The sequence below is a fragment of the Oncorhynchus kisutch genome, linkage group LG6, assembly GCF_002021735.2.
Source record: "Oncorhynchus kisutch isolate 150728-3 linkage group LG6, Okis_V2, whole genome shotgun sequence".
Classification (NCBI taxonomy): Eukaryota; Metazoa; Chordata; class Actinopteri; order Salmoniformes; family Salmonidae; genus Oncorhynchus; species Oncorhynchus kisutch.
In genome coordinates this window covers 14,962,526-14,985,954 of record NC_034179.2, presented here as the reverse complement: position 1 = coordinate 14,985,954, position 23,429 = coordinate 14,962,526, and the positions used below count along the sequence as shown (strand labels likewise).

Below are 23,429 nucleotides of genomic sequence, written 5' to 3'. Positions count from 1 at the left end.
AATAGTCACCGTGGGTACAACATCACTGATGCACTTGCTAATAAACTCGCTCACCGAATCAGTGTATACATCAATGTTGTTGTCTGAGGCGGTCCGGAACATATCCAAGTCCACGTGATCTAAGCAATCTTGAAGCGTGGAATCAGATTGGTCAGACCAGCGATGAACAGACCTGAGCACGGGCATTTCCTGTTTTAGGTTCTGTCTATAGGCTGGGAGCAACAAAATGGAGTCGTGGTCAGATTTTCCAAAAGTAGGGCGAGGGAGGGCTTTGTATGCGTCGTGGAAGTTTGAGTAGCAATGATCCAGAATTTTGCCAGCCCGGGTCGCACATTCGATATGTTGATCAAATTTTGGGAGCCTTGTTTTCAGATTAGCTTTGTCAAAATCCCCAGCTACAATAAATGCAGCCTCAGGATATGTGGTTTCCAGTTTACATAGAGTCCAATGAAGTTCTTTCATGACCGTTTCAGGACACTCCTACTCGCTCTTAATGTGATTGAAATAAAATCCTGATTGCCTACTTTTAACTACTCCGAATCCCACAGGATTGCTGGCCCACATACATTGTGTGTGCTTATTATTATTATTTTTAGTGGTTTGAAAGGTATTTATCCGATGCAAAACAACTCCCATGGGTCTTGGTGAACAATGTTTTCGTGTCCCAAGATTTTGTGCACCTTGGAAAAACTACAGGCTGAGAATTCTGGTGGCAGCCCTTACAAGGACATTCGGCTCTTTTCTGATTTTAGTACGAGTGAATGGTAGGCGTGTGTGTGTGGTGTGTTTGCTTTTGCGTTTGTGTGTGTCTGTGTTTCTGTCTGTCTGTATTTGTCAGCCAGTCTGTATTTCTTGGTGCGCGTTAATGCTTTGGCTACACCAGCCAATTCGTGGGTGTATCTGTGTCTAAACAGGATTAAGTACAAGTATACCGGTCCTAAATCAACATTTTCTTTCCGACAGCAGATATAAATAAGGCTCCGTACAGATTGATCTGAAATGAAACACCCAGCTCATCATTTCCAGAGCCAGAGTCCCCAGAGAGGCAACAGGAAGCCCTTCCATCTGGTTCAGCTGCTGCTAGGTAGATGGGAGGACTGTTCAGCACTGGGAAGAGCCTACAACCTGTAGTGTGAGAATGACAGCCAATGTCACACTAGCCATAGCCTTATATTGATATACAGTACCAGTCAAAAGTTTGGACACACCTCCTCATTCCAGGGTTTTTCTGTATTTAGACTATTTTATACATTGTAGAATAATAGTGAAGACATCAAAACTATGAAATAACACAAATGGAATCATGTAGTAACCAAAAAAGTGCTTAATAAATCAAAATATATTTTATATTTGAGATTCTTCAAAGTAGCCACCCATTGCCTTGGTGACAGCTTTGCACACTCTTGGCATTCTCTCAACCAGCTTCATGAGGTAGTCACCTGGAATACTTATACAGTGTAGGTAGGGACAAAGTGATAAGGCAACGGGATAGATAATAAACAGTAACAGCAGCAGCGTATGTGTCAAAACAGTTATAGCAAAAAGGTGCACTGCATATAGTCCATATAGCTATTGGTTAAGTACGTAGCAGTTGTCGCGCACCCTTAAAGCAGTCTTGAGGCTAGAAGCTGTTTAGGGTCCTGTTGGTTCCAGACTTGGTTCAACTATGTCACAGATGACTAACGATGTTCTCCTTTTAACTGGAACAAGTTTGTGTTATGATCTATTATGGGCATGAATCTGTGATTATGTTCATTTGAGAGAGTTTGTTAATAATGCATTAGCAATTTTATAGTGTTCACATCTCAAACGATTAATTGCAATGTTTTTTGGAGATTCTAGCTAATTCCCCCTAGTACAAGGCCCAAGGTTAGGATTTAATGAATAATTTATCCTGGATCCTGCAGTGTGTGTGTGCGTGTGCGTGTGTGGCAGACCTCAGTCTCTCCATGAGTCTCTCTCTATCTCTCTCTGTTGGTCTTGTACAGTTAGCAGGCTTGTGTTTGAGTTGATCCCCCCAAGGTGCCATTCAGTCGCTGACACTATCCAGCAGGGCAGTAATCCCTCACTAATACAGGAACAGCAGTCAGTGGATGTTTACCGTGGGTGGAGGAGGATGATGCCTAAAAGAGGCTGAGATGTTAAAACACATTTGCCACATTGACAGTGAGCAGCATATTAACAAACCTTACTTCTCATCATACACACCGGGATTACGTCCCGACTGGCACCCTATTCCCTATATATTGCACTACTTTTGACCAGAGCCCTAAGTAAGTGCCCTAGTCAAAAGCAGTGTAGGAATGTAGGGAATAGGGATCCATTTGGGACACAACCATCATGTAGCCACTTTACAGCCTGATCTTATCAGTCCTGCTGCTGTCAGAGGGGAAATTATGTTCACTACAATATGCTGGATAGTCTGTGTGTGTGTGTGTGTGTGTGTGTGTGTGTGTGTGTGTGTGTGTGTGTGTGTGTGTGTGTGTGTGTGTGTGTGTGTGTGTGTGTGTGTGTGTGTGTGTGTGTGTGTGTGTGTGTATTGTAGTTAATGGTACAGTAAAAAGACAGAGCTGTGTGTATTTTATGTAGTGCCTGTATCCAGGCTCAGCTGGGTCCTCTGCCCTCTCTGCTCTCATAACACCCATTAGACACGGATCAATTAAGACTTTCCCATTCCCTCTACAATTAAGCTAATTCACTTTTTGAGCAATTTCTTGAGGAGCCATGCGGTTTCCCTCTTTCTGGTATCCATTGGGTTGGGTTTCTTTTTTCTCCTCTCTTGTCCTCTCCCTCTCCTTTCTTCTCTCTTTCTCTCCCTCCTCTCCTCAGAGGACCACAGCAGCAATACATTTTTAAAGGTCCAATACAGTCAAAGATGAGTGCTGTTATTGCCAGAGAGGTTTGGAACACAGACACCCTCTGGAAAATATTAACTGTCTTTATTATTGGTCTATTAAAAACTTCTTATGGCCAGGGGCAGTATTGAGTATCTTGGATGAATAAGGTGCCCAGAGTAAACTGCCTGCTACTCAGGCCCAGTTGCCAATATATGCATATTATTAGCAGATTTGGATAGAAAACACTCTGAAGTTTCTAAAACTGTTTGAATGATGTCTGTGAGTATAACAGAATTCATATGGCAGGCAAAAACCTGAGAAAAGAATCCAACCAGGAAGTGGGAAATCTGAGGTTTGTAGTTTTTCAAGTCATTGCCTATCGAATATACAGTGTCTATGGGGTCATATTGCACTTCCCAAGGCTTCCACTAGATGTCAAGTCTTTAGAACCTTGTTTGATGCATCTACGGGGTGGCAGGGTAGCTTAGTGGTTAGAGCATTGTACTAGTAATCGGAAGGTTGCAAGTTCAAATCCCCGAGCTGACAAGGTACAAATCTGTCGTTCTGCCCCTGAACAGGCAGTTAACCCACTGTTCCTAGGCTGTCATTGAAAATTTGTTCTTTGTTCTTAACTGACTTGCCTAGTAAAATAAAGGAAAAATAAAAAATACTGTGAAGGAGGGGGGAATGGGAGCTGAATGAGTCAGAGGTCTGCCAGAGTGGCATGAGCTGATCACGCATGCTCACGTGAGAGTTAGCTTGCGTTCCATTGCATTTCTACAGACAAAGGAATTCTCCGGTTGGAACATTATTGAAGAATTATGATAAAAACATCCTAAAGATTGATTCTATACTTTGTTTGACATGTTTCTACGAACTGTAATAATACTTTTTCGCCTGGACTTGCCCGCACGTCATGAGTTTGTATTGTGTACTAAACGCGCAAACAAACAAAAAGGTATTTGGACATAAATGATGGACTTTATTGAACAAATCCAACATTTATTGTGGAACTGGGTCCTGGGAGTGCATTCTGATGAAGATCATCAAAGGCAAGTGAATATTTATAATGCTATTTCTGACTTTGTTGACTCCACAACATGGCGGATATCTGTATGGCTTGTTTTGTTGTCTGAGCGCTGTACTCAGATTATTGCATGGTGTACTCTTTCGGTAAAGCTTTTCTGAAATCTGACACAGAGGTTGCATTAAGGAGAAGTTTATCTAAAGTTCCATGCATAACAGTTGTATCTTTTGTCAATGTTTATTGTGAGTATTTCTGTAAATTGATGTGGCTCTCTGCAAAATCACCAGATTTTTTGGAAGCAAAACATTATGGAACGTAACGCGCCAAAGTAAACTGAGATTTTTGGATATAAATATGAACTTTATCGAACGAAACATACATGTATTGTGATCAAAGGTTAGTGATTCATTTTATCTCTATTTATGCTTTTTGTGACTCCTCTCTTATGCTGGAAAAAATGGCTGTGTTTTTCTGTGACTAGGTGCAGACCTAACATAATCATTTGGTGTGCTTTCGTCGTAAAGCCTTTTTGAAATCGGACACTGTGGTGGGATTAACAACAACTTTATCTTTAAAATGGTGTAAAATACTTCTATGTTTGAGGAATTTTAATTATGAGATTTCTGTTGTTTTGAAGTTGGCGCCCTGTACTTTCACTGGCTGTTGTTATATTGATCCCGTTAGCAGGATCTAAGCCATATTAACGAATTAGGCGATAAATGAGTTAATAGACCAATAACAAAGACAGTAAACTTTTTCCAGAGGGTGTCTGTGTTTCAAACCTCTCTGCCAATAACAGCTAGTTTTCAGTTTCCCCCTCCCCACTCCGAACACTCCCAGACAGTCCTAGCACAATTCTTGCTTGAGAAATGTATCTTTGCTAAGAAGCAATTTTTATTTTATTTTAGACTATTTTAATTGAAAACAATCACAGTATGGTACTTAATTATTACCCAGAAATTATTTGACGTTGAAATAAAAACATCTGAATTGGATCTTTAAACGTTATTGTGTTATTCTTGACGATTTTATATACAGTGTATTCACGTGTAGCTGACATTTGTTTTTCAATTGTCCACAAATCTAATGAATAAAATCTCTCCCTTTCCCACCTCACAGGGAGATCAACTTTAAGAACTTCACTCTGCTCCAGCTGAATGAAGAGTTCTCCCGGGGGCGTGGCCTGGATGTGGGTGCCAGGGCGTGGAAAGGAGGGAACGTTCTCCTTTTCTTCTGTGATGTCGACATCTACTTCACCGCTGACTTCCTCAACACCTGCCGACTCAACACTCAACCTGGTGAGTGAGGTTACTACACTTGACTGAACAAACCCACATCCGTGCTGTGTTCAGAGTGGGAGGCTCTAACAACATGTTCAACTTCAACTTTATTTAACATGGGTAATAAATACATTAGGAATCTTTTGATTTGTTTGATAACATTTGCATACCTTTCTTCGTAGGTAAAAAGGTGTTCTATCCTGTTCTGTTCAGCCAGTACAACCCAACCCTGATTTACGGTAACCACGACTACATCCCTCCAGTGGAGCAGCAACTGGTAAGAAAGCTGTTTTCACTGATGTCCTCTAAATGACTCTTCATAAAGGTTAAGAGATACCACATACATGGTACAACATCATGTTTTCTCACATTGCATTTGCCTGTTCTGTATTACTCTGGTTTAATAGGTCATTAAAAAGGATACAGGATTCTGGAGAGACTTTGGCTTCGGAATGACATGCCAATACCGATCAGATTTCATCAACATAGGTAAAGACCATGTTAACTCATCGCTGGTCAATTATGCCTTCATATTAATGCTAGTGCAAATTGTGCTAAGAGAAACATATACAGTGCATTCCGAACGTATTCAGATTATGTTGTTACGTTACAGCCTTATTCTAAAATTGATTAAATTGGTTTTTTCCCTCACCCCATAATGACAAATAAAAACAGGTTTTTAGAAGAAAAAAAAGAAAAGAAACTGATCACATTTACAGTTACATAAGTTTTCAGACCCTTTACTCAGTACTTTGTTGAGCACCTTTGGTAGCGATACAGCCTTGCGTCTTCTTGGGTATGATGTTACAAGCTTGGCACACCTGTATTTGGGGAGTTTCTCACATTCTTCTCTGCAGATCCTCTCAAGCTTGTCAGGGAGCATTGCTGCACAGCTATTTTCAGGTCTCTCCAGATATGCTCGATCAGGTTCAAGTCCGTGCTCTGGCTGGGCCACTCAAGGACATTCAGACTTGTCCCGAAGCCACTCCTGCGTTGTCTTGGATGTGTGCTTAGGGTCATTGTCCTGTTGGAGGGTGAACCTTCGCCCCAGTCTGAGGTCCTGGACACTCTGGAGCAGGTTTTCATCAAGGGTCTCTCTGTACTTTGCTTCATTCATCTTTCCCTCGATCATGAAAAGTCTCCCAGTTCCTGCCTCTGAAAAACATCCCCAGAGCATGATGCTGCCACCATCATGGGGTGGTGCCAGGTTTCCTCCAGACACGCTTGGCAATCAGGCCAAAGATTCTTATAGTCTGAGAGTCTTTAGGTGCCTTTTGGCAAACTCCAAGTACCTTTTACTGAGGAGTGGCAACTCTACCATAAAGGCCTGATTGGTGTAGTGCTGCAGAGATGGTTGTCCTTCTGGAAGGTTCTCCCCTCTCCACAGAGGAACTTTGGAGCTCTGTCAAAGTGACCATCAGGTTCTTGGTCATCTCCCTGACCAAGGCCCATCTCCCCCGATTGCTCAGTTCGGCCAGGCAGCCAGCTCTTTTATTTTACCTTTATTTAACTAGGCAAGTCAGTTAAGAACAAATTCTTATTTTCAATGACGGCCTAGGAACAGTGGGTTAACTGCCTGTTCAGGGGCAGAACGACAGATTTGTACCTTGTCAGCTCGGGGGTTTGAACTTGCAACCTTCCGGTTACTAGTCCAACGCTCTAACCACTAGGCTACCCTGCCGCCCCCAGCTCTAGGAAGTGTCTTGGTGGTTCCAAACTTCTTTCATTTCAGAATGATGGAGGCCAATGTCTTGTTGGGGACCTTCAATGCTGCATACATTTTTGGGTACTCGTCTCCAGATCTGTGCCACGACACAATCCTGTATCAGAGCTCTACGGACAATTCCTTCGACCTCGTGGCTTTGTTTTTGCTCTGACATGCAATGTCAACTGTGAGACTGTATATAGACAGGTGTGTGCATTTCCAAATCATGTCCAATCAATTGAATGTACCACAAGTGGACTCCAATCAAGTTGTAAAAACATTTCAGGGATGATCAATGGAAAAGAGTCTCATAGCAAAGGGTCTGAATACTTCCATAAATAAGTTATTTCTGTTTTTTATTTTTATAAATTAGCAAAAAGTTCTCAACCGGTTTCACTTTGTCATTATGGGGTATTGTGTTTGATTGATGAGGAAAATGTTTTATTGAATCCATTTTAGAACAAGGCTGTAACGTAACAACGTGGGGAAAAAGGGAAGGGCTCTGAATACATTCCGAATGCACTCTATTTCCATTCATATCCAAACCACCAGCAATATCATTATGGATTCAGGTATATTGGCTCTCAGGACAGGTTATGCCTCAACACGATTTTCCACCTCCGTTGAGGCCATTAGATGAAATCAGAGGCTATAAACTATGGTGGGAATAAGGACCTTTTCTGTATCCGTGTCTGGCTGTCCCAAATGGCACCCTATTCCCTTTATAGTGCACTCTTCTTTTTTTTACCAGGGCCCATAGGGAGAAGTAATGCACTATATAAGGAATAGTGTGTAATTTGGGACGCAGATACTGTCCAGAGACAGTCCTTATTCCCAACATAAATCATTGATATTACTGTGGCGGGAGACAGAGGTACAGCATCTGTCTGACCTTAGGCTCTCAGGAGAGAGATACATTATATCACTGTCCACCTCATGATATAAAACTACCTATAATATATGTACGTTTAATAGTCCTTGCAACTCTTTGGCTGAGTGATTTCAGATTAGATGTGAATAGTAATGAATAAATAATTGATCCATGTGTTGAGATTTTCACCCAAAGTAGAGAGAGAGAGAGAGAGAGAGAGAGAGAGAGAGAGAGAGAGAGAGAGAGAGAGAGAGAGAGAGAGAGAGAGAGAGAGAGAAAAGGCAGAGAGTGAGAGGAAGAAGGGAGGAATATAGACAATTTGCTTCTCCCAGTGAGATGAAGAGAAGAGACAGAATGAGTTCAAATAGAGAGGACATTTTTAGGTCCTAGCATACAAACAATCGCTGATAATCGTTCTCAAAACTTGTCGTTGCACATCTCACATTTACAAGAGCATTGCAGATTTTGTGCCGATAAAATCAAACCTATTTCAAAATATCAGGATGTCTGGGAAGGCGGGATCAGTAGTCCTCAGATTGCATTTCAGACCCGCTCACATTAAACGAGCGTTGGTAACAGCAGCACATCCAGAGTAGGCAATGACATGGGAATTTTGTCTCTGATCTCAGAAACTTGTCTGGGACAGCTAAATCAGATCAAAAATAGTGTACGCCAGGCTTTAGTTGTTTATTTTCTGTCAATTTTATTTTTCTGATTACATAAACTAGATTTGATGTCATCACTAAATCCAAGTGAAAATGACAAACTGACACATTTTCATTTTTATCAAAACTATTTTATATCGATGGAGCGCATTTGATTTTACAGTCTGCAAATACGCAGTTCGGCGCTACACGACCATTACACCCGACGACTTGTTTCTGAGCATGAGCTTAGCTAGCTAATGTCACCATGACATCGCCTAAAAGTGTGATCGGGGATTTCTATTGGATAAGCAGTTTCTGTCTATGGTTGAGCACAGAGCAGTCTGCAGTAAGAGAAAAAGGAAGAAAAACACACTCCTGCATAAATAAACAAATCATGATTACCTGTTTCACCTAGGGCATGAGGAGAATGTAGTCCAGGTAGTTTGAAAGAACTGACGTCAGCATCTTAATTCCTCTGAAAGTCGTGTTAGGAGGCAGAGATACTCTATAATGACAAAATGGACTCGTCTCCGCCCTAACAATGGGAGTCGTTGTCACAAACGTGGAAAGGCAGGCGGGAGGAGGTGAGATCAGATGGGAACATTCTAGCCAATGAGAGGGCAATTACGCATTTGAACAACAGACACAATTCCGAGATAAAATTGTTTTTCTCAAAGTTGCCACGTGCATCCACTTATATCAGTACATTCGTAACAATCTAAACATTTTCTAACTTCTACTCGATCAAATAAGCCTCAGTTAGCAAATTAGAAATAAAAAAAGTTGTTGACCAAATCTGAACCTCTCTCATAGAACTCCATACAGAAAATCCTCACTTGGTCTGCTTATTGCTATTTTCTCACATGGACAGAGCCTCCCGCTTTACCTCTTCCTCTCTGAGTTAGGACATGTTCTGAGGTTCTATCCCAATAGCTCATCACTCCTCTGCGGTCATAAATCAAATCACAGTTTATTTGTCACGTGCGCCGAATACAACAGGTGTAGTAGACCTTACAGTGAAATAGCAACAGACCCCAGACATTATGCATGTAGAACAGATCCCAACAAACTGGATGTGTTTGCATTAACATATTAATTTAACAAGCTGTCATCATGACAAAAACAGAACCCTGTCATCAGGATTTGACCTCTGACCCCTGTTTGACCTGATCAATCAATCAGGGGCATAGTTCAGTGGGAAAATGTTGTGCAATGTTGCAAATAGAAATGTAATGAAAAGAGCCGGCATGATTTATTTTACTACATTCTGCATTTAAGAGAGGCTTAATTGTATTTCCACATAACATTTTTCTATATGAACGCTCCACAACGTCCTACTGAACGCACCCCTGATCTCCCTCCTCTGTTATATATGTGCAGTGAGTTGATGAGTTCATGTTGTCCCTCCTCCAGGTGGTTTCGACGTGGACATCAAAGGCTGGGGCGGCGAGGACGTGCACCTTTACAGGAAATACCTTCACAGCAACCTGCTGGTGGTGCGGTCCCCGTCTAGGGGCCTCTTCCACCTGTGGCACGAGAAGCGCTGCGCGGACGAGCTGCCCCCGGAACAGTACAGGATGTGCATGCAGTCCAAGGCCATGAACGAGGCCTCGCACGGCCAGCTGGGCATGCTCTTCTTCCGACACGAGATCGAGGCACACCTGCACAAGCAGAAACCCCAGAGGCTAAACACTGCCAAGAAGACATGATGAAGACATGATGAGGGAGTCACACAGGACTCTAGACTACAGGAGGAGGGCATAACAGTATGGCAGTCAGAGACAATGAGGGGGAAACAACAACAGAACAGAGATCTATTGTTGTGAATTGATGACAACAATACTGACTCACTACAGAGGAAAAACACTCCATTTTATCCTCCAATGGCAAAATGGATATATAAAACACAGCTAAGGCACCTGTCGTATCTTGAAGAAGTGAGAGCACTGTAAAAACAACAGTGAGAGTCAAAAGGAGCAGCAGAAAGACTTGACTGCTCCGCTGTATTTTGTTTAAAATCATGTGCCTGGTGTTGACTGACTGACAGCTGGTTTTGAGAATCATGATGTGGCATCTGCTGGTCTTTCTTGAAGGCTAGATAAAGAGTAGAACTAGATTTTCCTGTAGCCTATTAGAGACACCTTGTGGACTGGAAGAGAACAGCATGACTGTGAATGGAATGAGGATACTCTTAATCTGAAGTCATGTCAGCTGGTTACGTGACTCTCCTCAGAACTGATGATCAATCAATACATTAAAACAGGCATTACTGAGGGTTATGTAGAGAGACAATGGCAACAATGGAAGTACATGGAAGCTATTAGATATTCATTATTTCTCAAGCTCCACAGAATCAATATACAGATGTACTAACCTAATTTGATCACTCCTTTGTTGCTGATCATTTTCCTGCACTGCAGCAAATGCATATGAGCTTTGTGAGTTACATAAATTCACAGAAAACCCCAACTCTAGCCTGTTTACACCTGGTGCTAACATGGGTCCTTTGTGCACAATCAGAATGTGGACAAAATCAGGACAAATTACGCAAGTTAGAACCAGGTATAAACTAGGTTAATACACGGTTATATTAACAGTATTGCACTTTTCATGTAGCCTACTTTTGGCCAGTTGATAGCCAAACCACCGATCAAGCAACATTGGGGACTGCTGCAGGATTATTTTGCTGTGACAACACAGATCAAATTAAGATCCTACATCTATAGTGTACTGCTTTTTCATGAGTTTAACTAATCATACAAGTGCTTTTATGTGCTTTTTTATCATCAAGAAACAAAAGAGTGTTTTTTGGGCGGTATTATGGTGTGCTGTTTGAGCAGGAAGCTATGAGGGTGTCACGTTAGTCGTAAGAATTATCGGACCAAGGTGCAGCGTGATATGGTTTCCACATGTTTATTAACTGAAAAACAATGAACGAAACGTGAAGACAATGGCGTGCTCACAGGCAACTACACATAAACAAGATCCCACAAACACAGGTGGGAAAAATAACTACTTAAATATGATCCCCAATTAGAGACAACGATTACCAGCTGCCTCTAATTGGGAATCATTCAAAACACCAACATAGAAAAAGAAACTAGAACACAACATAGACATGGGTATACTAGATCACCCCCTAGTCACACCCTGACCTACTAAACCATAGAGAAACAATGGCTCTCTATGGTCAGGGCGTGACAGAGGGATAGGGAACATGTTATGGTCCTGAGAGAAAATATGGATACAGTGTCCAACATATTTCTCAATGTTGTTGATTTTATTAGGATCTCTTTTAGTCCCCATTTGGACTAATCTTCCAAGAGTCCTTAACATTAACTTATATTAAGAGATAAAACAAAGACTATCTACAATAGTCAAATTGTTTTGTGTATGGTATAACTGGGCAAATAATATATTATAATAGATAGCATACTCTTTGATTCCATAATTAAGTTATAAATGCAGTGTTAATGGTAGAACGGTCTTCACCCTCTATCAGAAGTTCAGAAGTTTTATTGTTAGAAAAGATTTAATGCCTTGCTCCAAAAATTCTTATATATTATTTAACAATGTTGTTATCTGTATTGATAATATGCCTACTCTTCCTTAGAAGCTTAAATGACGATGGCTTGACACAAGTCTAAATGACCCAAAGGAAGTTTAGAGGTAGTAGAATGCCTCCATGTCTATAGAGCAGTTTAAGCTAGGTATGGGCCAGTATAGGCAGTCCATCCACAGAGCAATATAGGCCAGGGGATGGGAAGGTTAAGAAAAGGCCAGTATGAAAGTGTAAATTAAGACAATCTGAAATGGTTAGAAATGTAAAGTTAGTGGCAAAGTGCCTCTGATATTTGAAAGTGACACATGGCTTTTATGTTATCCAGCTGGATTTCTACTGAGAGTTTTTCTTAGAGATGTAACCTATCGATGGCTAAGCGCAGTATTATAGATGAACACATTTTCACAGGCTTGACATTCACAACGAGTGACAAAGACTTTATGCCATTTCACTTATTTGTCTTAAATGTCAGCTCTGAACATTTTGTGTTAACTGTATATTGAGGTGTTTGATTACATTCCTCATGAGTATTTCAATCCCATGACAGTAGTGGACTGTTTCACATGGAATAATTTATATTAACCTACATTTGTGTTGGATCACCACAGCCTGTAAACAGAGTAAAGAAGACACTTTTTAATGAATGGTTATTCTTTACATTTGTTTGATTGTTTCATGAAAGGATACTTCTTTCTGTTAATAATAAATATAACTTTCCTGATGATGTTCTTGATTGATTCTCAATGCATACCTTTTATTCTGTTTAAAGTTGTCTTCAGTTGAAATGCACTTTTATTCATTTTGAGACCATTGTAATTGTATAAAATGAAGAAAATAAGTTATTTTCTGGTGTGATGCTTCTTTCCAGATGTTATTTGACTCTTGCAAAAACTGCAGTAGTCTGGAATCTACTTTATTCTACTCTGTTCTAGATTGTACTCTTAGGAAAAAAATTGTTATTTGGGGTTCTACGTACAGAACCTTTTGGAACTTCTTAGGGCTAGGCCAGCGGGACACCTGTCAACAACTTGAGGTGAAATTGGAGGGCACGCAATTCAAATGAATAATCATAAACATTATGGATATTAAACATCTAGGTACATACAAGTATCTTATATCGGTTCAAAGCGTAAATTCTTGTTAAATCTAACTGCATTGTCCGATTTACAATAAGCTTTACAGCGAAAGCATGCCATGCGATTGTTTGAGGATGGCGCCCCACATAAAATATTTTGCCTGTTCACCCCACTATCAGGCTTCATAAAATCACAAATAGCGATTAAATATTCACTTACATTTTGAAAATCTTCCTCTGATTTGAGATCCAAAGGGTCCCAGCTACAACATGCATGGTTGTTTTGTTAGATAAAATCCTTCTTTATATCCCAAAAAGTCAGTTTAGTAGGCGCCATCGATTTGAGTAACCCACTCGTTCAACGTGCAGAGAAAGGAATCCAATAGCTATCGTTAAACTTTGTTAAAACAAGTAAAAATATGATTCTATGTAATACTCAGGTACCCTAAAATGTAAATAAACTATAATATTTTGCACGGAAAGAAGTATGTTCAATATGAAAGTAAAATTAGCAGGTGCGTGTCCTCTTCGTCATGGACTTTCAATTCTGACTCCCAGTACCAAAACTCAAAATTCTTCCTTGTTTGGGAAGAAACAAGCCTGAAACCTTTAACAAAGACTGTTGACATCTAGTGGAAGCCATAGGAATTTCTACAAACTTCAAAGTGTTTTCTATCCAATGGTACCAATTATATGCATATCCTGGCTTCTGTGCCTGAGTAACAGGCAGTTTACTTTGGGCACGTCAGTCAGACAGGAAGTGGAGAAAAATAGACCCTAAAGCTGCAATAAGTAACTTTTTGGGCGATCCTACCAAATTCACATAGAAATATGAGGTATTATTACAAATTCCCTGCTGGTGACTGTTATTAGCACTTCACAACCCAAAGCTGCACACTCCACTACCTCACAACCTGAGCCTGAGAGTTTAGGGAGTACCATAAACCTGCCTCTCAAACGTTCTCTGACCTGTGTCCTGATAGTAACCTCCCTAGAAACCTAGGGGGCCAGACATCTGCCCATCTGCAACATCTGTCTCTGCCCGCACCAACAATTGGACTCAATCATATCTCTGGACTTGTGGGATGGTCTGCGTGCCCAAAGTGAGTTGTGTGACATTTGTATATTGTTCTTCATAGTTGGTTACTACTATTGCCAATTGTATGTTGCCCCTCTGAGTTTACTCTGTTGTGTAATGCTCTGCAGGTGGCATATGCAATCTATACAGTCCTTTTCCTGTCGGGCTGTATCACCGCCTGGTATGGCAACTGCTCCGCCCACAACCGTAAGGCTCTCCAGATGGTAGTGAGGTCTGCACAACGCATCACCGGGGGGCAAACTACCTGCCCTACAGAACACCTACACCACCCGATGTCACAGGAAGGCCATAAAGATCATCAAGGACAACAACCACTGCCTGTTCACCCCGCTATCATCCCGAAGGCGAGGTCAGTACAGGTGCATCAAAGCAGGGACCGAGAGACTGAAAAACAGCTTCTATCTCTAGCTGACACCTTTGCTGTCAGCTAGATAGCGACCAGCTACCTTGATCCAAGACGAAAGATATATTGCTATCCCATATTTTATTGAACTAGTATTTGTTGTCATATTTATGCATTTTGTATTGTGTCTTGTACAGAATACTTTCCAAATAGCAGTCAGATATTTATAATAGGTAGTCTAGTGATTAGAGCGTTGTACTAGTAACCGAAACGTTGCAAGATCGAATCCCCGAGCTGACAAGGTAAAAATCTGTCATTCTGCCCCTGAACAAGGCAGTTAACCCACTGTTCCTAGGCCGTCGTTGAAATAATAATTTGTTCCTAACTGACTTGCCTAGTTAAATAAAGGTGAAATAAATAAGTACCAAAAATGTGCCTTGAGTACTAGGCTAGTTTCTTGCAAAGAAACTAGATGATATTAGCAACATACCCTTATTTTACCAGATCCTCTTCTAATTCAGCCAGTGGAGGTCTTTATTTAATCCCTTATCATTTCTGCCAATTATATGAACAAGGTGAAATCTGTTTCAATTCATCGTGTCAGAATGCACTGCTGTATTAAAGCAATTCAGAACTAACTTGTTGACATGTTCTGTTGCAGATTCAAAGCCATATTAACTCATTGCAGAATGTATCCATAATCATGAATGAATATGTAAATCGACAAGAATGCACCTAGTCATCCATCAATCACATAAAACACCTGAACTCCCAACAATTACATTGTTTTAAAGAAATGAAAATAGTAAACAATACATACATATGCCTTTTATAAATAACGTATAAACATCTCAATTTAAGTCAATAAAATATGTATTAATCAATGCTACAAACCGGGGACAGAGAAAAGCACCATATGAACTATTATTGCTATCAGAGAGAGCACAGATTCTTCTACTTTTCCATTATAGGAATTAGACCAGCACAAACACATGTAAAACAGCATATTGTGATTTTGGTGGGTAAGTTAAAAATGGAAAAACTGGATGCGTAAGGTAGGTGTTATATAAAAATACTATGTCAACTGAAGCAGAATGAGAAACACACTTAACAGACTCAAAACAAGGAAGCCATATCTAAACACAGCTATATCAACACCCTTCTTGTCAATTTAACAGGTCCATGTTTCTGCCTTCATTTGTGGGCAGCACATTTCCCGGTGCATTCAGTCTGAACCCCAGAATAAGCAGGAGGACAGCATTACATAGGTGAAAAAAAAAGGTAGCAAAAACAGTACACCACAACACTTTTAAACGTGTTACTGAGTCTAGATGTTATCAAATCAGGAGAAAAACAATGAAGGAATTAGAATATAGAAAATGGGTGAAGGTAGGGTGTAGAGATAAGACAGAGAGTTCCAAAGTGCCCGAAAGTTAAGGGACCATGGGGCATAAAACAGTGGCGGCCAGTGCCATTTATGATGAGGGTGGAAGATTTGTTTTATTATTTCTATTACAGTATGTTGGATGACTGTCATTCATACTCCATTCACCCAGTTCAATGTAACAGTGATAGGTTTAGGCTACTACATGATACTCAAATTTTCCATATACCCATCATGAGTTTGCTACAACCTAGACTATGAATGAAAGTTTACAACATAAGTGCACACAGGTCCAGAGTTGAATTAGAGGACAGCTAGCTTGTCACGCCCTGACCTTAGAGATCCTTTTTTTCTCTATTTTGGTTAGGTCAAGGTGTCTAGTCTAAGTTTTCTATTTCTTTCTTGGCCTTGTATGGTTCCCAATCAGAGGCAGCTGTCTATCGCTGTCTCTGATTGGGGATCATATTTAGGCAGCCTTTTCCCGCCTGTTGTTTGTGTGATCTTGATTTGTTTTGCTGTACTACACATATGAAAGACTGTACTGGCCTGTTTGGTACAATAGCCTACACATGGAGATGAACCTAAAGGCACATACAGTACCTAACCAATAATATTCACCCGACAGACAAGGCAGGTGTGAACCAGAGCTGCCTTGGCTGCAGTCTTTTTCTCAGCTGCTTCCTTCTTAGCAGCTACCCTGGCATCAGTCAAGTTCAAGTTCAACTTGAGAGTGGAGCATTTAATTTTTTTTTTAAAAATGCACCTTTATTTAACCAGGTAGGCTAGTTGAGAACAATTTCTCATTTACAACTGCGACCTGGTCGAGATAAAGCAAAGCAGTGCGACACAAACAACAACACAGAGTTACACATGGAATAAACAAGCGTACAGTCAATAACACTAGAAAAAACAAAGAAAGTCTATATACAGTGTGTACAAATGGCGTGAGGAGGTAAGGCAATAAATAGGCCATAGTGGCAAGTAATTACAATTTAGCAAATGAACACTGGAGTGATAGATGTGCAGATGATGATGTGCAAGTAGAAATACTGGTGTGCAAAAGAGCAGAAAAGTAAGTTAAAACAATATGGGGATGAGGTAGGTCGATTGGATGGGCTATTTACAGATGGGCTATGTACAGCTGCAGTGATCGTTTAGCTGCTCGGATAGCTGATGTTTAAAATTAGTGAGGGAAATATAAGTCTCCAGCTTCAGAGATTTTTGCAGTTTGTTCCAGTCATTGGCAGCAGAGAACTGGAAGGAAAGGCGGCCAAAAGAGGTGTTAGCTTTGGGGATGACCAGAGATATACCGTAGAGTGCTACGGGTGGGTGTTGTTATCGTGACCAGTGAGCTGAGGTAAGGCAGAGCTTTATCTAGCAAAGACTTATCTATGACATGGAGCCAGTGGGTCTGGCGACAAATATGTAGCGAGGGCCAGCCGATAAGAGCATACAGGTCGCAGTGGTGGGTGGTATATGGGGCTTTGGTGACAAAACGGATGGCACTGTGATAGACTGCATCCAGTTTGCTGAGTAGAGTGTTGGAGGCAATTTTGTAAATGACATTGCCAAAGTCGAGGATCGGTAGGATAGTCAGTTTTACTAGGGGATGTTTGGCGGCATGAGTGAAGGAGGCTTTGTTGCGGAATAGAAAGCTGATTCTATATTTCATTTTGGATTGGAGATGTTTAATACGAGTCTGGAAGGAGAGTTTACAGTCTAGCCAGACACCTAGGTATTTGTAGTTGTCCACATATTTTAAGTCAGAACCGTCCAGAGTCATGATGCTAGTCGGGCAGGATGGGTGTGGGCAGCAACGGGTTAAAATGCATGTATTTCATTTTACTAGTATTTAAGAGCAGTTGGAGGCCATGGAAGGAGTGTTGTATGGCATTGAAGCTCGTTTGGAGGTTTGTTAACACAGTGTCCAAAGAAGGGCCAGATGTATACAGAATGGTGTCGTCTGCATAAAGGTGGATCAGGGAATCACCCGCAGCAAGATTGACATCTTTGATATATACAGAGAAAAGAGTCGGCCCGAGAATTGAACCCTGTGGTACTCCCATAGACTGCCAGAGGTTCGGACAACAGGCCCTCCGATTTGACACACTGAACTCTGTCTGAGTGAACCAGGTGAGGCATGCATTATATAGCAATACCCTCGCCTCCAATTGTACTCATAGTACATAATTATGACTTAAATAGAGGGACAGGTCCAGATCTGAATGGCAGGAGTGTGTATAAGAGTTTGTTCCAGCCCAGCCCACAACTGATTACAAATCATAGTCTATCGCCGTGACTTGGGGTGTTGATTATTTAAGTCAGGTGTTAGAACTGACTCACACTCTTCCTGCAATGACTGAAACAGACCAACGCAGGAGAATAGTGTTCCGGGATGAAACAGCTGACCTAGTTGAGAGGTGATAAGACTCTGGCACACCCATTGGTTCTGGAATAAAGAAGGTGCAAATAAAGTTTGCAATTTGGCATCAATAACATGACAGTAATTCTACTTCAATAACAAATGTGTGAATACCAATTAATTTAAAACCCACCATAGCAGGTAGGACTAAATAAGGTTACACAACCTTGCCTACTAGCTATACTAATGATATGTTGTCCAGAGGGTAACAGCAAACATATCAATATGTTCCCGCAGTAAAGTAAGCACACTGTTGACTCAAGAGGGGATGCTAATCAGTCCATCTCTGAAACCTATCAAAAAGGCAAATATATTGATAAAAGCTGTCACGACTTCCGCCGAAGTCGGCTCCTCTCCTTGTTCGGGCGGTGTTTGGCGATCGACGACACCGGCTTTCTAGCCATCGCCGCTCCATTTTTCATATATCCATTTGTCTTGTCTTCATACACACCTGGTTGTCATTTCCCCAATCATTTGCCCTGCATTTTACCCTCTGTTTCCCAATGGAAATATGCAGATGTATGCTATAACGCGCCAATAGGATCTTGCTAGCTTGTGCATGGCTCTGCACACCTCCTTGCTTGTTCTGCCTACTATGTCTCATTAAATTATTTGTATCTTAGAAATCCATTTGCATTGCTAGTTATAGCTTAATGTTAGCTAGCTAACTAACATTGAACCTAGTTGGGTAGCTTTACCTTGTCAATCGGTTTGTATTGCTAGTACTTGTTAAGCTAGCTATCTAGCATTTATTTATTTTATTTAACTAGGCAAGTCAGTTAAGAACAAATTCTTATTTACAATGACGGCCTACACCGGCCAAACCCAGGCGACGCTGGGCCAATTGTGCGCCGCCCTCTAGCTAGCTACATGTCTAAACAAAATACTCCACTTTACCAGATGATTACATGACCCATCAAGTTAGCCAGGTGTGTCTGACGGTGATTACAGCTATCTATTGTATAATAATTCAGCGTTGGTGCTCTGGAGCCTAGTGTTGTTGTTGTCAAGGAGCGTTCGGACTCCGTCAGGACCAGGTTTCAGCTACTAGGCATGGTCCTAGGGCTCAGGTCCTCTGAGAAAGAAAGAAAATTAAAGAGAGCATACTTAAATTCACACAGGACACCAGATAAGACAGGAGAAATATAAACTATTGCAGCATAAATACTGGAGGCTGAGAAAGGAGGGGTCGGGAGACACTGTGGGGTGCCAACCCAGACAGGAAGATCACGTCAGTGAATCAACCCACTCAAGTGATGCACCCCTCCTAGGGATGGCATGGAAGAGCACCAGTAAGCCAGTGACTCAGCCCCTGTAATAAGGTTTGAGGCAGAGAATCTGGCCAGGCAGAGACAGCAAGGAAGGTTTGTTGCTCCAGTGCCTTTCCGTTCACCTTCACACTCCTGGGCCAGACTACACTCAATCATAGGACCTACTGAAGAGATGAGTCTTCAATAAAGACTTAAAGGTTCAGACCGAGTCTGCGTCTCTTACATGGATAGGCAGACCATTCCATAAAAATTGAGCTCTATAGGAGAAAGCCCTGCCTCCAGCTGTTTGCTTAGAAATTCTAGAGACAATTAGGAGGCCTGCGTCTTGTGACCGTAGCGTACGTGTAGGTATGTACATCAGGACCAAATCGGAAAGATAGGTAGGAGCAAGCCCATGTAATGCTTTGTAGGTTAGCAGTAAAACCTTGAAATCAGCCCTTGCCTTAACAGGAAGCCAGTGTAGAGAGGCTAGCACTGGAGTAATATGATTGATAATATGACTTTTTGGTTCTAGTCAATATTCTAGAAACCGTGTTTATTTAGTGCTTTATCTGGGTAGGCAGAAAGTAGAGCATTGCAGTAGTCTGACCTAGAGGTGACAAAAGCATGGATTAATTTTTCTACATAATTTTTGTACAGAAAGTTTCAGATTTTTGCAAAAAGCTGTCCTTGAAACAGCCTTGATATGTTCGTCAAAAGAAAGATCAGGGTCCAGAGGAACGCCGAGGTCCTTCACAGTTTTATTTGAGACGACTGTACAACCATCAATATTAATTGTCAGATTCAACAGAAGATCTCTTTGTTTCTTGGGACCTAGAACTAGCATCTCTGTTTTGTCTGAGTTTAAAAGTAGAACATTTGCCGCCATGCACTTCCTTATGTCTGAAACACAGGCTTCCAGGTAAGGCCATTTTGGGGCTTCACCATGTTTCATCAAAATGTACAGCTGTGTGTCGTCCGCATAACAGTGAAAGTTAACGTTATGTTTCCGAATGACATCACCAAGAGTTAAAATATATATAGTGAAAACAATAGTGGTCCTAAAACGGAGCCTTGAGGAACACTGAAATTTACAGCTGATTTGTCAGAGGACAAACCACCCACAGAAACAAACTGATATCTTTCCGACAGATAAGATCTAAACCAGGCCAGAACTTGTCCGTGTAGAGCAATTTGGGTTTCCAATCTCTCCAAAAGAATGGTCTTGATCGATGGTATCAAAAGCAGCACTAAGGTCTAGGAGCACGAGGACAGATGCAGAGCCTCGGTCTGATGCCATTAAACGGTAATTTACCACCTTTACAAGTGCAGTCTCAGTGTTATGATGGGGTCTAAAACCACACTGAAGTGTTTCGTATACATTGTTTGTCTTCAGGAAGGAAGCTTTTTCAAACATTTTTGAGAGGAATGGGAGATTCGATATAGGCTGATAGTTTTTTATATTTTCTGGGTCAAGGTTTGGCTTTTTCAAGAGAGGCTTTATTACTGCCAGTTTTAGTGAGTGGTACACATCCGGTGGATAGAGAGACATTTATTATGTTCAACATAGGAAGGCCAAGCACAGGAAGCAGCTCTTTCAGTAGTTTAGTTGGAATAGGGTCCAGTATGCAGCTTGAAGGTTGAGGCCATGATTATTTTCATCAATGTGTCAAGAGATATAGTACTTAAACACTTGAGTGTCTCCCTTGATCCTAGGTCCTAGCAGAGTTATGCAGACTCAGGACAACAGAGCTTTGGAGGAATACACAGATTTAAAGAGGAGTCTGTAATTTGCTTTCTTATGATCATGATCTTTTCCTCAAAGTTAATGAATTTATCACTGCTCAAGTGAAAGCCATCCTCTCTTGGGGAATGCTGCTTTTTAGCTTGCTTTGCGACAGTATCAAAAATAAATTTGCGATTGTTCTTATTTTCCTCAATTAAGTTTGAAAAATAGGATGATCGAGCAGCAGTGAGGGCTCTTCGATACTGCACGGTACTGTCTTTCCAAGCTAGTCGGAAGACTTCCAGTTTGGTGTGGCGCCATTTCCTTTCCAATTTTCTGGAAGCTTGCTTCAGAGCTCGGGTATTATATGTATACCAGGGAGCCAGATTCTTATGACATTTTTGTTTTGTTTTTAGGGGTGCGACTGCATCTAGGGTTTTGCGCGAGGTTAAATTGAGTTCCTCAGTTAGGTGGTTAACTGATTTTTGTACTCTGACTTCCTTGGGTAGGTGGAGGGAGTCTGGAAGGGCATCTAGAAATCTTTGGGTTGCCCGAGAATTTATAACACGGCTTTTGATTATCCTTGGTTGGGGTCTGAGCATTTGTTGCGATTGCAAATGTAATAAAATGGTGGTCCATAGACCAGGATTATGAGGAAAAACATTAAGATCCACATCATTTATTCCACAGGACAAAACTAGGTCCAGAGTATGACTGTGGCAGTGAGTAGGTCCGGAGACATTTAGTCGATGATGTCTCTGAAAGCCTTTTAGAGTGGGTCCATGGACTTTTCCATGTGAATATTAAAGTCAACAAAAATTTGAATATATTATCTGCCATGACTACAATGTCCGATAGGAATTCAGGGAACTCAGTGTGGAACGCTGTATATGGCCCAGGAGGCCTGTAAACAGCAGCTATAAAAAGTGATGGAGTAGGCTGCATACATTTCATCTGCATTCCCCCATTCCATATTTACTTATGTTCCACTTTTCTCCTTGTTTTCCTGTCCACCATTTTACCCGCACCTCAGGCCACACTGGCAGCCATTGGGGCTCCGGAAACTCAGTGATATTTTTCAGTGATGTCCAGTAGATGGTTGTCTCATCATTACAGTTTTCAGTGATACACCTAGATGGCAGCATTGTATCGCTGTTGAACCTGTTTGAATGTTGTGGAGATGAGGCTATCACTTTAGACATTATTTGCCTATAAGCCATTTGCAACCGGAGACTGGCCTTTAGTGCATCCTGTTACATCCTAGCACACATCATGCATTATTAGAGGATGGAGATGTGGTCAGGTTTTGTGCTGCTGCCATGTTGTGTTGCTACCATTTTGTTGTCATGTTGTGTTGCTACCATGCTGTGTTGTCATGTGCTGCTGCCATGCTATGTTGTTGTCTTAGGTCTCTCTTTATGTAGTGTTGTGGTGTCTCGCTTGTTGTGATGTGTGTTTTGTCCTATATTTTTATTTAATTTTGTATTTTTAATCCCAGCCCCCATACCGCAGGAGGCCTTTTGGTAGGCCATCATTGTAAATTCTATATTTTTCTTAACTGATTTGCCTAGTTAAATGAAGGTTAAATAAACTAAACAAAAAAAATACAAAAAAATATTGTAATAAAATATAATCCTGAGAAAAGTAATCTGTACCATACGCCTACAGGTTGAATAAGAACCAACCCGTGCATGAGTGGGATCATCTTTCGTTTCATTCTCGCCCGTGTTCACGTGCTATCGGAGTTATCTGTACTCCACGTCGGTGAATTTTTACCACTTACCTTTCACCTTTTCAACCAAAAGTTGACAGATCCGTTTTTGACAACTTCCTTATTAATAGGTAGCCTTTAGCTCATGTAGGCCTAGCTAGTTTGACCATATTGTCAATGTTAAGCAAACTAGCTAACTTCATTAATAACAGCACTTGAACACGAACATGTCGGATTTCAGAATTTCCACCTCCCAGTTTCCCATTTCACACGAGCACATGGAGAAAACAATATGGTTCCTAAACATCAATAAAATGTCCTGGATAAATGATATAGGCTTTATAAGATAAAGCATACAATATTTATGAGAAGTCTTGGGAATGTTTATTGATAAAACCAATACAGCTTTTTGTTACAGGTTTACAAATTATGCTTTGCATTTAGCCTATCAAACAGGCTGCATAAGATATTTTCTTCCTATGTGACATCT

At 41.0% G+C, this 23,429-nt stretch overlaps 1 protein-coding gene across 1 annotated transcript in view; it reads left to right on the top strand.

The window, feature by feature from the left end:
• LOC109892046 (chondroitin sulfate N-acetylgalactosaminyltransferase 1-like) overlaps positions 1 to 12,649 on the top strand; it is a 53,520-nt gene extending 40,871 nt beyond the window's left edge. Inside the window, exons 5-8 of the mRNA XM_020484465.2 lie at positions 4,984 to 5,162; positions 5,327 to 5,421; positions 5,552 to 5,633; positions 9,781 to 12,649. Coding sequence (XP_020340054.1) covers positions 4,984 to 5,162; positions 5,327 to 5,421; positions 5,552 to 5,633; positions 9,781 to 10,076 — 652 coding nt within the window. The 3' untranslated portion in view covers positions 10,077 to 12,649. The remainder of the gene's footprint in view (positions 1 to 4,983; positions 5,163 to 5,326; positions 5,422 to 5,551; positions 5,634 to 9,780) is intronic.
• The last annotated feature ends 10,780 nt before the right edge of the window (positions 12,650 to 23,429 follow it).